Source organism: Engystomops pustulosus, chromosome 3, assembly GCF_040894005.1.
Source record: "Engystomops pustulosus chromosome 3, aEngPut4.maternal, whole genome shotgun sequence".
Lineage (NCBI taxonomy): Eukaryota > Metazoa > Chordata > Amphibia > Anura > Leptodactylidae > Engystomops > Engystomops pustulosus.
The window spans coordinates 198,424,352-198,438,991 of NC_092413.1; the positions used below are offsets into that span (position 1 = coordinate 198,424,352).

The following is a 14,640-nucleotide window of genomic DNA, read 5'->3' on the forward strand; positions in this document are numbered from 1 at the left end:
GAATGTGTGTATGGGGAAAAAACAAATAGGTTTATTAATACAGTAATGCAAGGATACTCAACAAACGTCTAAAAATAAAAAGACTAAAAAAAAACACAAACCAATGTGGTGTGTGAGGCAACCCTGGGCTATTAAAATCATAGCCAAACCCCCCATGAAAAAGGGCTAGCAATAATTATCCACAATGCATAAATATACGGAATAAAGGTGTCAATAGATATATGAAAAGACAATGGAGTTATATGAATGATACTGAACACCTTGCAGGAATAGGATCTGCTCTATGATTTGTGGATCGGGGGAGATCTCCTTGGCTTGTATATGAAGGATTCTATGAACACCCTATATAGGATTCTATATGTCTATACTATATATGTCTAGGCAGCCGGGGGGGGGATGAGGGGACCCCTTGTATCGTGACTTTGCCAGGGGTGAATGCCCAGGTGCTTGCAGGAGGCAAGATGGTGTCCAGTTTATCATATTAGGGAATAGGAAGGTGGAGCATGCTGGGAGTTGTAGTTTGGCAATGGCCATTGTACAAAGTATATTTCTTTTTAGGTAGTTTCGGTTTCATGTTTACATAGGGTGGAACACTACATACTAGTAAGAACTTTTCAGTAAATTATTTTTAGAACATCACAGGCAACAAGTGTTTCCTTCAGGGTTTAGTAACAACACATAGAGCTCAAGGGAGTCAAATCTGTGAAAGATACAAAATGTTGAGGAACAAGTTTTATTTAAGGTCTTTAAATTAAAGTTCACCAGCAGACGCTATTATGTTAATTGGGCCTAAACCCCCAGGGAGCCTGTGTATAGTAGTAGTAGGCCTCATTCAGCTAAATGCTTGTTTCCCCTAGCAACCAATCAGAGCTCAGAACTCTATTTCAAAATCCATGTGGAAGAATGGAAGCTGCGCTGTGATTGGTTGTAATTGACAATAACAATACACCATGGATATCATGATGAAACATGAAAATAGCAGTATTATAGGTTTCTGGTGGGCTGATAGGGTGCTGGACTCTCAACTAGGCTTAGTCTAGTTCTGATACTTTAAGAGGATGTTATAATGTACAAGTCCATAAGAGGGAGATTATGTATATATATATTATTATGTATATATTATATCAAAAATCAGTCACCCACAGTCTATTGTCTCTACAGCCATTTGTAGCAGAACGCTGCCACCTACTGGCCACATTATCATGGAAATATTAAAACCAATTACTTCACTTAGCCAAATAGCAAAAGTTTGGATACAATAGTTTTTAACAAGTTTGTGAAAGGAAACCGACAATTAGGAATCTACTATCAGTAGTGGATCTGATATAGGTACTAAAATATATATATATTACTAAAACAAAGTTTTTTTTAACAAGTTAGGTTAAGTTTGAGGATTATTAAATTACAGATTAGGGCAGAGGCAGGCAGGAGGAATCTACCATCACATTAACTTCTGATAGTAGATCCCTCATGGTAGGTTTCCTTTAAATCTTCTCCACATGAGTACAAAATGTCTGCTGGCAAACAACCTCCATTTTCTTGTCTTATCTTATGTTGTTCCTCTATTGTTCCTCCTGGAAGTTATAAGTAATTGGAGCGCTACCAATTTGGGGGATGCCCTCACAGTTTGAAACTGTCCAATTAGTCATGTCAGGTCATGACACATCCCTTTAACAAATGGAATGGTAACACCGACTTGTCCATTTATTGTTGCCTTTCTAGTAAACTACAAAATAAATTCGGGAATTCTTAAATTATGGAGAATTTAAGTAAAGCAGACATGTCAGGAGCAGTCACACCTAACACATTGGGGCACATTTAATAAGGATCCGAATTGTGCACTTTCGTCGGGTTTCCCGACAATTCCCGATTTTCACCGAATTGCCCCGGGATTTTGGTGCATGCGCTCAGATTTTGACGCATCGGCGCCGGCTTTCACATGACAGAAATCGTGGGGCGTCGCCATCGGACAACCTGACGGATCCGGAAAAACCGCTGTCTTTAAAAAAGAATTTGTGTCGCAAGATCAGCACTTACATGCACCAGGAAGAAGAAGGTGAACTCTGGCAGACCTCAGCGCAGCAGCGACACATGAAGGATATCAGGCACATGGACCTTAGTGAATCCTGGCAGACCCGAATCCTCGCCGGAGAACGTGCCGCTGGATCGCGACTGGACCGGGTAAGTAAATGTGCCCCATTGTGTAACCCCCTTTCCAAAATTAAAGCAGAAGTTTTATCTTAACTCGAAGGCCATTTTTGTCTTTGGGGAGGTAGTTATATCTGTCCATACAAAACATAAGACCCTATATCTATGCAGCTGTACATACCATCACACACAGGGTTAACCCCCTCGCATTTTATTCCTTCTAGTTGGCGCTGACACGGCTTGTTTCTCTCACTTTGCCGCTGCCCCCGGTGTGCCGAGTGTTATTGCTCCACAGGCTTTACCACCACGAGGAGGTCGTTTGGATGGCATTTTCAGGAGATGGAATATTATGCTTGGAACCTGCCTGCAAAGGCATAATAATTTAATGTGAACAACTTCCATTTACCTGTAGTAAAATCTTTTATGTAGGTTTTCATTATGATAGCGGAACTAGCGTCATAAAGCTTTATAGGTTATGTTTAACTTGCAGGTGGATTGGGTGACGGATAAGCTCATTGATACACATTAGAAACCGCGCCAAGTCAACAATTCACCGTGCCAGTGCTGAGATGTGTTATACGTTGGGGGGGGGGGGGGGGGGGTTTAAATTGGGAAGTATAAACCGGAGAATAGATAGCGGGTACCTGGTAGTCAAAAACTATGGAACTACAACTCCCATCATGTTGATGTTGTCAGGACATGCTGCCGCTTTGTAAGGCACGAGGCTCAAGGTTACAATGCAAATGGCCTGACCTGCAAAGGTCAGAAGGTGGTTGTGATGGTGTAGAGTGGTACATGAGTTTTTTTTTAAAACGCATCCGTTTTTGACCAGTTTTAATTAAGATAATTGGTAAAACCTGTCAAAAACGCATGCGTTTTTGAATGGACTGCTTAAAAACGGACCAAAAACGGGTTCAAAACGCCATGTGTGGCATCACCCTAAGGCTACATTCACACACATTTATGGGGGGCGTATATACGGCCAATATACGTCCCCCATACACTTCTATGGGCTCACGGCCCTGTACGGGAGCGGTACCGCTCCATAGCCCGGGAAAAGATAGGACATGTCCTATGTTTTCCCGTGATATGGCGCCGTGCGCTGTATCTTCCTATGGAGAGGGGCGGGGATGAGCAGCGCTCATCCCCTGCTCCTCTCCGCAGCACATGTGGCTACATTCACACGAATTTTCTCTAAAATGACAGATCTCTGTAATAAAGATACGTTATATCTGGACAGCTTATTCAGTGCCCAACCCAATGCTGCCATCACTTGTTGGGTGATTTGGATGCTTGTTTACTCCCTACCATTAAAATCATCATGATAAACCAGGGACACTTACACATACACTCGGCGGCCACTTTATTAGGTACACCATGCTAGTAACGGGTTGGACCCCCCTTTGCCTTCAGAACTGCCTCAATTCTTCGTGGCATAGATTCAACAAGGTGCTGGAAGCATTCCTCAGAGATTTTTGATCCATATTGGCAGGATGGCATCACACAGTTGCCGCAGATTTGTCGGCTGCACATCCATGATGCGAATCTCCCGTTCCACCACATCCCAAAGATGCTCTATTGGATTGAGATCTGGTGACTGTGGAGGCCATTTGTGTCCAGTGACCTCATTGTCATGTTCAAGAAACCAGTCTGAGATGATTCCAGCTTTATGACATGGCGCATTATCCTGCTGAAAGTAGCCATCAGATGTTACAGGGTACATTGTGGTCATAAAGGGATGGACATGGTCAGCAACAATACTCAGGTAGGCTGTGGCGTTGTACCAAGGGGCCCAAAGTGCCAAGAAAATATTCCCCACACCATGACACCACCACCACCAGCCTGAAGCGTTGATACAAGGCAGAATGGATCCATGCTTTCATGTTGTTGACGCCAAATTCTGACCCTACCATCCGAATGTCGCAGCAGAAATCGAGACTCATCAGACCAGGCAACGTTTTTCCAATCTTCTACTGTCCAATTTCGATGAGCTTTTGCAAATTGTAGCCTCATTTTCCTGTTCTTAGCTGAAAGGAGTGGCACCCGGTGTGGGCTTCTGCTGCTGTAGCCCATCTGCCTCAAAGTTCGACGTACTGTGCGTTCAGAGATGCTCTTCTGCCTACCTTGGTTGTAACAGGTGGCGATTTGAGTCACTGTTGCCTTTCTATCAGCTCGAACCAGTCTGCCCATTCTCCTCTGGCATCAACAAGGCATTTCCGCCCACAGATCTGCCGCTCACTGGATGTTTTTTCTTTTTCGGACCATTCTCTGTAAACCCTAGAGATGGTTGTGCGTGAAAATCCCAGTAGATCAGCAGTTTCTGAAATACTCAGACCAGCCCTTCTGGCACCAACAACCATGCCACGTTCAAAGGCCTCAAATCACCTTTCTTCCCCATACTGATGCTCGGTTTGAACTGCAGGAGATTGTCTTGACCATGTCTACATGCCTAAATGCACTGAGTTGCCGCCATGTGATTGGCTGATTAGAAATTAAGTGTTAACGAGCAGTTGGACAGGTGTACCTAATAAAGTGGCCGGTGAGTGTAGATCCAGGCACCGTGACTGTGGTAATCTTCTTATATTTGTTATCCAAGGCCTCCTTCCTTATAAAATCAACTTGTAAAAGTATGGTATGAGCTAAAAGAGCTCTGGGCTTGTTAGCAGATACCCTTTATGCTGTAGCTTCACAGGCTGTTACACTTTGTAAAACTGCCTACTGCAGTAAGATGAAATCAGGCAGAGGGAGGGGGAACTGACATGCAGGCGGTAGGGTCAAACATGATCTTGCAGTGTTACAGCCTGTGAAGCCAAAACGCAGAAGGGTTACGCCCCTTCCAGAGTACTTCTTGCTCATTAGCATAATTATAAAAGTCGATTTTTAGAAGGAAGGAGGCCATGGATAACACATATAAGAAGATTCCCACAGTCGCCGTTCCTGGATCTATGAGTAAGTGCCCCTGGTTTGTCAGGAGTTTGATAGATTTCCTTTAAATATTTCACTATTTCGATGGTGGGTGAAGAAAACTGAACACATTACCGTCACCCCTTGCCAAATTCATCACTGGAACAATTAATTTGAATTCAATAATTGTAATAAATTGTACTGTGTAAGAGGCGTCCATGATCCATAGATGATATATACCCGCACATACTGTAATGATTCATTCCAGCGCTACACCCAGTCTATACATTAGAGCAAGGCTGGGCTGCATATAATGCGCCTTTCCTGTCCATCAAAGCGTGAAATCCATCGGAATCAGATGAAGGTCAGCTGTTTAATTACTGGGGGGGTGACCTAGACAAGTGGTGCACTGCACAGAGAGATGGTGGAGACATTGTCATGAGGACTAATGTAAGCAATACATCAGACATGAAACAATAAGAGAGGAAGCAGTGTAATGGAAAATGACCCGGGGCCGCTAATAAATAAACTAAAATGTGATCACAGTGTGACGTGACGAATGAACTTAATTATTTTCACAGAGAAGCCCCATCTTCATTTGATACACAATTTGGCAGCTTAGATTACAGGAAAAACATTACACAAGATATCGGTGACACAGATTTATACTGGAGGAGCAGGCGGTGATCCTTCTCTGTAGTAACAACGGCGGTGAGAGGGGGGGTAACCCGACAGATTTACAACTAGGAGACAAAGCAGTGGCCCTACTGAGCTGAGGAGAAGGGGATAGTAAATGGAAATCATAGACTGTAAGCTCTTGTGTCACCCCCTCATCCTCATAGACTGTAAGCTCTTGTGTCACTACTCATCCTCATAGACTGTAAGCTCTTGTGTCACCCCCTCATCCTCAGACTGTAAGCCCTTGTGTCACCCCCTCATCCTCATAGACTGTAAGCTCTTGTGTCACCTCCTCATCGACTGGGAAGAATGCAAATAAGTTTTCCAAGGTGTTAAATGGAAAACAATACCTCCTTTTGTATTCCTTATGGAATAGATATACTGGTTTGGCTTAATCCCACATCATATTTTTAGACTTCTTGTAAGTCATACTTGATGTTAAGGGGGCTGCCTTTCAAGGTAGCAAAAGGAGGTATTGTTTTCCATTTAACACCTTGGAAAACTTATTTGCATTCTTCCCAGAATTCCCTAGTGGAGCATTATGGCTTTAAGTCTCCACACGCCTTTAAGGTGGCCTTAATTGGCATTGTCTCCTTAAGGAGAACACCTACTGTCTGTCCCTCCTCATCGACTGTAAGCTCTTGTGTCACCCTCTCATCCTCATAGACTGTAAGCTCTTGTGTCACCCTCTCATCCTCATAGACTGTAAGCTCTTGTGTCACGCCCTCATCCTCATAGACTATAAGCTCTTGTGTCACCCCCTCATCCTCATAGACTGTAAGCTCTTGTGTCACCCTCTCATCCTCATAGACCGTAAGCTCTTGTGTCACCCCCTCATCCTCATAGACTGTAAGCTCTTGTGTCACCCCCTCATCCTCATAGACTGTAAGCTCTTGTGTCCCCCTCATCCTCATAGACCGTAAGCTCTTGTGTCACCCCCTCATCCTCATAGTCTGTAAGCTCTTGTGTCACCCTCTCATCCTCATAGACTGTAAGCTCTTGTGTCACCCTCTCATCCTCATAGACTGTAAGCTCTTGTGTCACGCCCTCATCCTCATAGACTATAAGCTCTTGTGTCACCCCCTCATCCTCATAGACTGTAAGCTCTTGTGTCACCCTCTCATCCTCATAGACCGTAAGCTCTTGTGTCACCCCCTCATCCTCATAGACTGTAAGCTCTTGTGTCACCCCCTCATCCTCATAGACTGTAAGCTCTTGTGTCCCCCTCATCCTCATAGACCGTAAGCTCTTGTGTCACCCCCTCATCCTCATAGTCTGTAAGCTCTTGTGTCACCCCCTCATCCTCATAGACTGTAAGCTCTTGTGTCCCCCTCATCCTCATAGACCGTAAGCTCTTGTGTCCCCCCTCATCCTCATAGACCATAAGCTCTTGTGTCCCCCCTCATCCTCATAGTCTGTAAGCTCTTGTGTCACCCCCTCATCCTCATAGACTGTAAGCTCTTGTGTCCCCCTCATCCTCATAGACTGTAAGCTCTTGTGTCCCCCCTCATCCTCATAGACTGTAAGCTCTTGTGTCCCCCCTCATCCTCATAGACCGTAAGCTCTTGTGTCACCCCCTCATCCTCATAGACCGTAAGCTCTTGTGAGCAAGGCCCTCACCCCTATTATTCCATGTATGTTATTTCTCTATAATATATTATTTTATTTGTTTATGCCTTCATACACTGCGGAATATGTTGGCGCTTTATAAAAGATAGATTCTTATTAATATAGTAAAAAACATTCCATTAGGCCGCGTTCACACGGTGCGTTTTAATTGTGTTTCATGTGATCACATGCCGAGGTAACACTGCATTTGCGGCCTAAGGCTGCATTCACAGTACAGTATGGGGGACGTATATACGGCTAATATACGTCCCCCATACACTTGGGCTCACGGCCCTATACGGGTAGCGGTACGTTGCAGCACACGTGCGGCTCCGTAGCCCGGGAAAAGATAGGACATGTCCTATCTTTTCCCATATTACGGCGCCGCGGCCATATATTGCTATGGAGAGGGGCAGGGGGGAGCTGCGCTCACCTCCTCCTCCTTTCCCCGCGCTGCCGTGTGCCCGTCATGCTACGGTGCGGCAGGCTCACGGCAGTGTGCATGTAGCCTAAAGCTGCATTTTTCACAGTCCTGCTGCTACTTACATCACATAAAAAGATGTGATTAAACAGATGTCCAGGGGCAATAACACTCTCTGAAGATTTATATAGTCAGACTCCTTTTAACAAAATGATTCCTTGGTATGAAGTCTGTCCTTATGAGCTTCCCCTTGAATGATGGAGCTACAGGTGGATGTGACCTTGGGGTGGTAATAAATACCCCCACTACCTACAAGTCTGCTCAGGCACTACAGAGAACCTTAAGGCAGGACTGTCTTACCTTATGTAGTGTCCCTGGTAACATCTTTAAGCCTCCAATAAAAACATGAGACTGCTCACATTAGTGATCATTAGTTTGTAGGTTTTATTTCCAATTTCCACAATATTCAACCAATTACATCACTTTATAAAGAGGTCACAATACTGTCATGCAGGCTCCATGGACAGGAATGATGCAGTATAACAGAGGGAGCGCAGGACCAACCCCTGCCCCATCACCCACTAACCTGTCCTCGGTATGTCACCGTCTCATGAATACCAGGGGTGAACCATTGGATGATCTATCTTGTGATGTCATAATGGACAGATTGTTATATACTTCTTATATTTAGAATTGCACAGAAAACTTGAGACTCTTCCTCCTCCACCACTTAATGTCTACCTTCATGGTAGGACCATTCATGGCTGACTACGGACCCTCAAAGATACTGCATCATACAGGAGGATTGTACATGGACATAACACCATAGCAAACACTGAACAATACATCTACACGAGTGACACGCATCCAATAGTATACGCTGCATGCATCTGGCGGACTATGGCAGAAGGTGGCCCTTCTTGTAGAGAGGATCTCGGTGGACTATCTGCGTTCTTCTCTACATACAATAAGATAAAGCTTCCTCTACACAATCTTCAGCAGGTGCTGTATGTCCCTTTATTTATGAGAAAACCTGTTCTATGATCCAGCATCGAGATAAAGAAGATAGAATTAGGAGGACAATGGATCTGCTGATCGGCCAGGCATGGTGGCATCCATCAAGAATAAGAGTCATGTCATGAACAAGACTTTATGCCTGATCAGGTTGGGTCCCCATCCCACTGGAACGAAACCAAGTTAAATGGAGCTGTGAACAAGCATGGCCACCACTTTATTAAAACAGGGGGACTTAGAACCTCAGCGGTTAGGCCATAACTTGGTTAAACCTTCTGCCAGGAGGTCAATAGTCCTCTACAGAGATCACATTTAGTGTATATACCCCCCAATGTAGCATATAAGGAACCACAGGTTAGAAGAACATATAGCGGCTCCTCACTCCATTGTCCAGACATCTACACTAGAACATACAGTCCAATAGTGTACGAGGAGACCAGTAACACAGTCACTGAGGTTATGGCACCATAACTTATTTCTACGTGCTCACAAATCTATGAGTGATGAACAGCAGGAATTGCCCACATAATTTGACCCTGGAAAATATTTAGAACCAAAAAGGGAAAGAGAACAACACCAAAAAGTGACCACAACACATTGATATTAATGAGATGGGTACATAGATGGTGGAGGGTGCAGGGAGGACTTGTAAAATTCTTCACACCCTGGAAATAGTTTTCCTATGGGGGGACAGTGATCTCTAGCCTAAGGCTGTTCAGTTATCTCTCAGTATGCTGAGAGTTGTAGTCCTGCTACAGCTGGAGAGCCCCAGGTGGGACATCACTGTCTTAAGAGGTTTGGATGGCACTAGTAGGCAGACTGTACTGAATCCCTTTGCTTTGCCCCTATTAGTGGTATTAGGTTTTTGTTTCTTCTTTATGTAATTTTTCAAACATGTATAAACTTCTCTCAACTCCACTGAGTCAAAGCCTCCTGTGTAGGAGAGAGAGTTGCTGAGGGAGCTCGAAGGGAATCCATCAGGTTGTCTGGGACAACTAAACCCCAGTTTAAAAAAAATTAGAGAAAACCATTTGCAAAGGTGCTTTCAGTCCACATGAGACCTTGACGTATGCGTGGAGCACCTGGTGAAGACCACCACTTCACCACCCAGTTACTCAATACCAAGCACATGCGCAAAGAAGCAAGGAGCACTGTGCCTGTGCCAGAAGCATCCTGTAGGCCCATATTAGTGGATCCTGATAAAGCCATAGGGATCCCATGTGCCTTTCTATGGTGTATCCAACATGGCAACGCACCATGAAGACATTTCCACTGCGAGTATGTGGCCGGAGGAGAACGTCATGATTATGTGGTATCCAATGGCACATTATACGCCTTTTCTATTTTAAATTAATTTCTATTTTAAAAAAAATGTGTATAAAACGAAGATAACAAATAAAGGTATCATAAAACAGGCCTGTACATGTATGTGCTGAGCATGATGTGTTAGGACGTGTGCCTGTGGGCCGCTTTTCCTTGATCAACTACAGCTCGGAATGGAAATCACAGCATGTGCGGAGTTTATGGTCTAACCAAGACCTAACGCAGTTCTTCTGTCCTACAAGACAGTCGAGATAGGGTCGTCTTTAAATTTGACACATTTAGACAATGGATTCAGTTCAAATAAATCATGATGGGCCTCAACATACGGACCACGTTTCAAAATTGGCCTTAACAGGACAGACACCTATTTTTTTTTCCCAATCCACCATAAATCGATCAGGTACCTGGTTGTGGAGAATTTTACAAGGATCTGGGCTGAAATACAATGATTGGATGTGATACATGAAGTCGGCACGTCCTGGTCAGGTAGACATCTTATCTGATAGCTTAAATTCTTACGGATGAGGTGCAATAAAACAGAATAAAGAGCACAGTACATTCTTAAAGGGATATATCAATATGGGAGGGGGGTGCGTTTCCAGGTCCACTTACACAATGACGATAAGTCGACATTTTTTTGATCAGGTTAGAGATAAGTGATCAACTCACAGACATACAGAATGCAATGATCAGATCATTAATGTGAATGAGGTGGTTGGGTCCCTCAATACAGACATAAAGAGTAACAACAAATACAACGGCAGTGTCCCTTTAAGTAGAACGAGCTTAGAAAGCGGATCTCCTCCTCCCACGAGAGTACAATAGCAGTGCAGGGGCTACAGCCGATGATGGTGACATTCTGTGCTCTTTACTAAGTTACTTGCTGGTTTTTGCACTTAAATATTTTCCAGGTCATTTTAAGGAAACAATGTTAAGGACCACAATCTGTTGGAGGCTTTTTAGGGGGGGCGAATGATGAAAAAAGGATGGAATGAGCACATGGACAGGCTGAACAGATGGAGACTGAGTTTAAAGGATACTCTCCCGCTCTTCTGCAAAGCCGGCGCTGTCAGAGGAGGTGACTGTGTGCAGCTCTGACGTGTCTTTAGCCAGCCGGCTGTAGCCTGAACGTTGACCTCTCTTGTGGGTCATGCGCTTTAGGTTTTCATTGTGCGCTGGGCTGGACCCTGGGACCACAATGATTGGAGACTCTTCTTTTGCTTCTGCTGTTTCATCAAAGTTTTGGTTCCCGGTGTTATTGTTGAGGGTCACCGTACTTGGAGTGCGGTTCAGGTTGAAGCCCTTCTGGCAAGTTGGCCAATTCTCCTCAGGACTGCTGGCTATTAGACTGCTCTCTGAAGGGCTTTTCTTATCTTCAGAGCAGATGGACATGCGTGCTATGGAGGGGTCCTGAAGACCGCTCAGGCTGTTGGGTATTCCCCTTTTGCTTCTCAAACGATCATCTTCAAGCTCTATGAGGTTGGCTTTTTCCATCTGGGAGTCATCCGAGCCTTCGTTGTTGAGAGAATGATTGGGTGAACTTTCATTGGACCTGACGCCAGAGTCAGAGGAATCTTTCTTGTCGAGGATAGCATCAGATAGATATTCCTTGGCCTTGATGAATGTTCTCACAGATTCTGCGGTGTGATCAGTTACTTTCTTATCTGCAGTTGTTTCTGGTTTTTTGCCATCTTTAAGAAGAGGAGTGTTATCGGATTCCTCTGGCCCGGACTCGTCTTCATCACTTGGGAGCTTCTGGTAGCGCATAGCACTTGCTTTCAACTTTATATCTGCAGCTTGGAAGAGGCTTGATCTCTCCGCACTCTTCTTACTTGGAAGAAGCTTAGAGCCAGACTGATCAGACTTCTCGTCTTCTTCAGTGATCGGATCCAAGGGAGAAGCATCAGTGGTGGACACCGTTGAGGATGTATAGTCAACTACGTCATTTCTCTTCAACATGAAAGGCTTCCTCCCATCATCTTGTTTTGGCTCTGTATCTTTCGATTTATCTTGCTCCATAGATGAGTGTATAGAGCTGACAGATGTACTCTGCCCAATGTAATATGTACTGGAGCTCAGTGGAGAAGACCTGCCACTCACTGTAGAGGATCCACCTGCTCCATCGATCTGAGCCATCTGAGCAATGTACTCTCTGTATGCATCTCTGTATTCTGCCTGGACTTTGTCAGTCAGCTTCGAGATTTCTTGGCTGGACTCTTGAGAATTAAGACTGGATAAACTTGGGGTCCTGTGTGCTCTTCCCTAAAACACAATTGTGTAACAAGGACATTAATGCAAAACTATTGTCTCATCAATGCACCATGCAAGTCATTATGATCTTCATAGTATGGTCTCACCCGAAGATGGCATCAACCATATACACAAGAACTTGTGACAACTTTTTCATAAAATAATAATTTTCATAGCTCAGTTTACACTGGCCATTGGGGGCTTCTGGCCACTAAAAGTCACTTGAACAACCAAACCATTGCTCTTGATCCCCCCTTACACATACTTGCTCGGTTCATCCGACCTTGACTGACATCTTTGGTGGTGGCTTATCGAAGAACAAAAGAATCGCCCAAGTTATAATTCAACTCTCTGAACCTACTATGACCCAACATATGCCATTGGCAGAGTTCCTCATCCACATTAGATAGATGGCCGTACCTTGTCAAAATCAGCAGCGTCATCCAACATACATCTAATGTCTACTGCCAAGTTGGTTAAGGTGGTCAATGCTGCAATTTTTAAGTCTGCATTATTTATATCACACCCCCACAATATCTTAACCACATATGTACCTGCCAAGTCATGGGGTTGAGCCGTGGAGCCTCTTCAAAACCAAGTGTGTTAAGTTCCTCAAAACTAAAGCCAAAATCGTAACTCTGGCTGGCGAGGTCTGTGTGAGGCATGTCTGGATTTGGTGCTGCACGTCGGGGAATGTCACTGTGGCCCCCTACGTTCCTGACCGGCTCCACCATCCGGGTTTCTTCAGGATGTATCTGCTGTGTATCAGAGCTTCTCATTTCTTGTACCTTTTTATAGGGAGAAAACATTGATATCGTTATTTTGCACAAAGCAAAACCATTTACAACCCAAATCTCTACAATTATGTGAATTGCACCCCTCCCCCGTCTTTCTCCAGAGACAAAAAAACTCTACAAAGAGAAGAAAGTGTAGAAGAGACTTGTTTCCATCTGTAATGTGTATATTATAATTCAATCTGTTTATGGAAAGATCTCGACAAAAGACTCCAGGAAAACGTTTACAAAAGAACAATTAAATCTGAATCATTTTCTTACAAAGTTTTAAATACTTCATCTCCCTAAACCGATCACTGAAGTCGATGTTCTCGGGAGAGGTTTCTCTTATGTTTAGACCCCACCACCCATTGCATAAGGTATAGATGCCCAAAGGTAATTTCCATCCTTACCGCACTCTTGAATAGATGCCAGTCCCCAAAGTTCATGCTCATTTCTTTCTTCAGCTCCTCCATACTGCACTGTGTCAGGACACGGCCATTGATGTTTGCCTGGGTGAATAAACTGAGGGATTAGCATAGAGAACGACAGCAAACGTGCTCACATGACATATCTTTATGACCAGTGCTGATAAACAAAATTCTGCACAATCACACGGTACCAATTCTGCAGAGGATTTTACAACTAATGATTTATAGACTTTGCCTACCTTCCTGATGGTGGCCGTGTACTGAGCCAACATACTTTGGTCAATGCCTTCAATCTGTTTGAGTTTTTCACATACAGCATCAACGTTCATGGATCCCAGAGCGGATGTATGTGCTCCGACAATTCCGCTGCCCACAACCTGTAGGAGAACAAGATGGTTTAGCCAAACTTTCAGTGATAACGTTAGCCCAAGGCCAGTTCCATATCCCTGCTTCCTGACTCCAATATTAATGAAGCAATGCCAGAAGCCTATGGCAATCTAAGCTAGGTTCAGAAGAACCATGGGTGCCCAAAAACAATTACTGTATGGTCATATGTATATTTGTAGACCCTTCGCAGCACTATATAGAGATGTGCATTTACAAGATGGAAACAAAAACTTCCCAAAATACAGATCTGGTCGGATATTAGCTGGTCTTCACCCCATGGTCTAATAAAGTAGTAGTGTTACTATCCTGCATTGGAGGATAGCCACAGAATAAACTAGAGGTCGTTCCACCACTAGCGCTTATCCCTTATCCACAGGATGGAAGAGATGTGTCTTATCAAATAGGGTCCACCTACAGAGAACAGGGGTCCTGCAAGGGCCCCATGTGGATCGGCCACCACTAGATCCGCTTCAAGGGGACTGCCCCGGTTTGCCAGTCATCCATATGTTCTGTATAAGCGAGCAGTGGCAAGGATTAGTATCACCGCTTTATGCATATGGAACACATGGAGACCTCATATGCAGGTCCCTTGTGGATAGGAATAAGAGCTAAAAGGTAAAAAACCCAGATGATATCCATAATCCCAAGTATAATCACAGTATGGAGCATATTGATTGGGTTGTTAAGGACTATAGTGGGTCCG

At 44.2% G+C, this 14,640-nt stretch overlaps 1 protein-coding gene across 4 annotated transcripts in view; it reads right to left on the reverse strand.

The window, feature by feature from the left end:
• Positions 1-367: 367 nt before the first annotated feature.
• Positions 368-14,640, reverse strand: part of KIDINS220 (kinase D interacting substrate 220) — an 82,796-nt gene continuing 68,523 nt past the window's right edge. For 3 of the 4 annotated variants that reach the window (XM_072143536.1, XM_072143535.1, XM_072143534.1), the window contains 4 exons: positions 13,790-13,927; positions 13,533-13,631; positions 12,901-13,134; positions 9,010-12,358 (listed from right to left, as the gene is read on the reverse strand). In XM_072143536.1, the coding sequence (XP_071999637.1) occupies positions 11,126-12,358; positions 12,901-13,134; positions 13,533-13,631; positions 13,790-13,927 (1,704 nt within the window). In that variant the 3' untranslated portion in view covers positions 9,010-11,125. Of the gene's footprint in view, positions 701-2,329; positions 2,513-9,009; positions 12,359-12,900; positions 13,135-13,532; positions 13,632-13,789; positions 13,928-14,640 lie in introns of those variants that run through there. The other variant, XR_011854340.1, reaches the window with a different exon arrangement.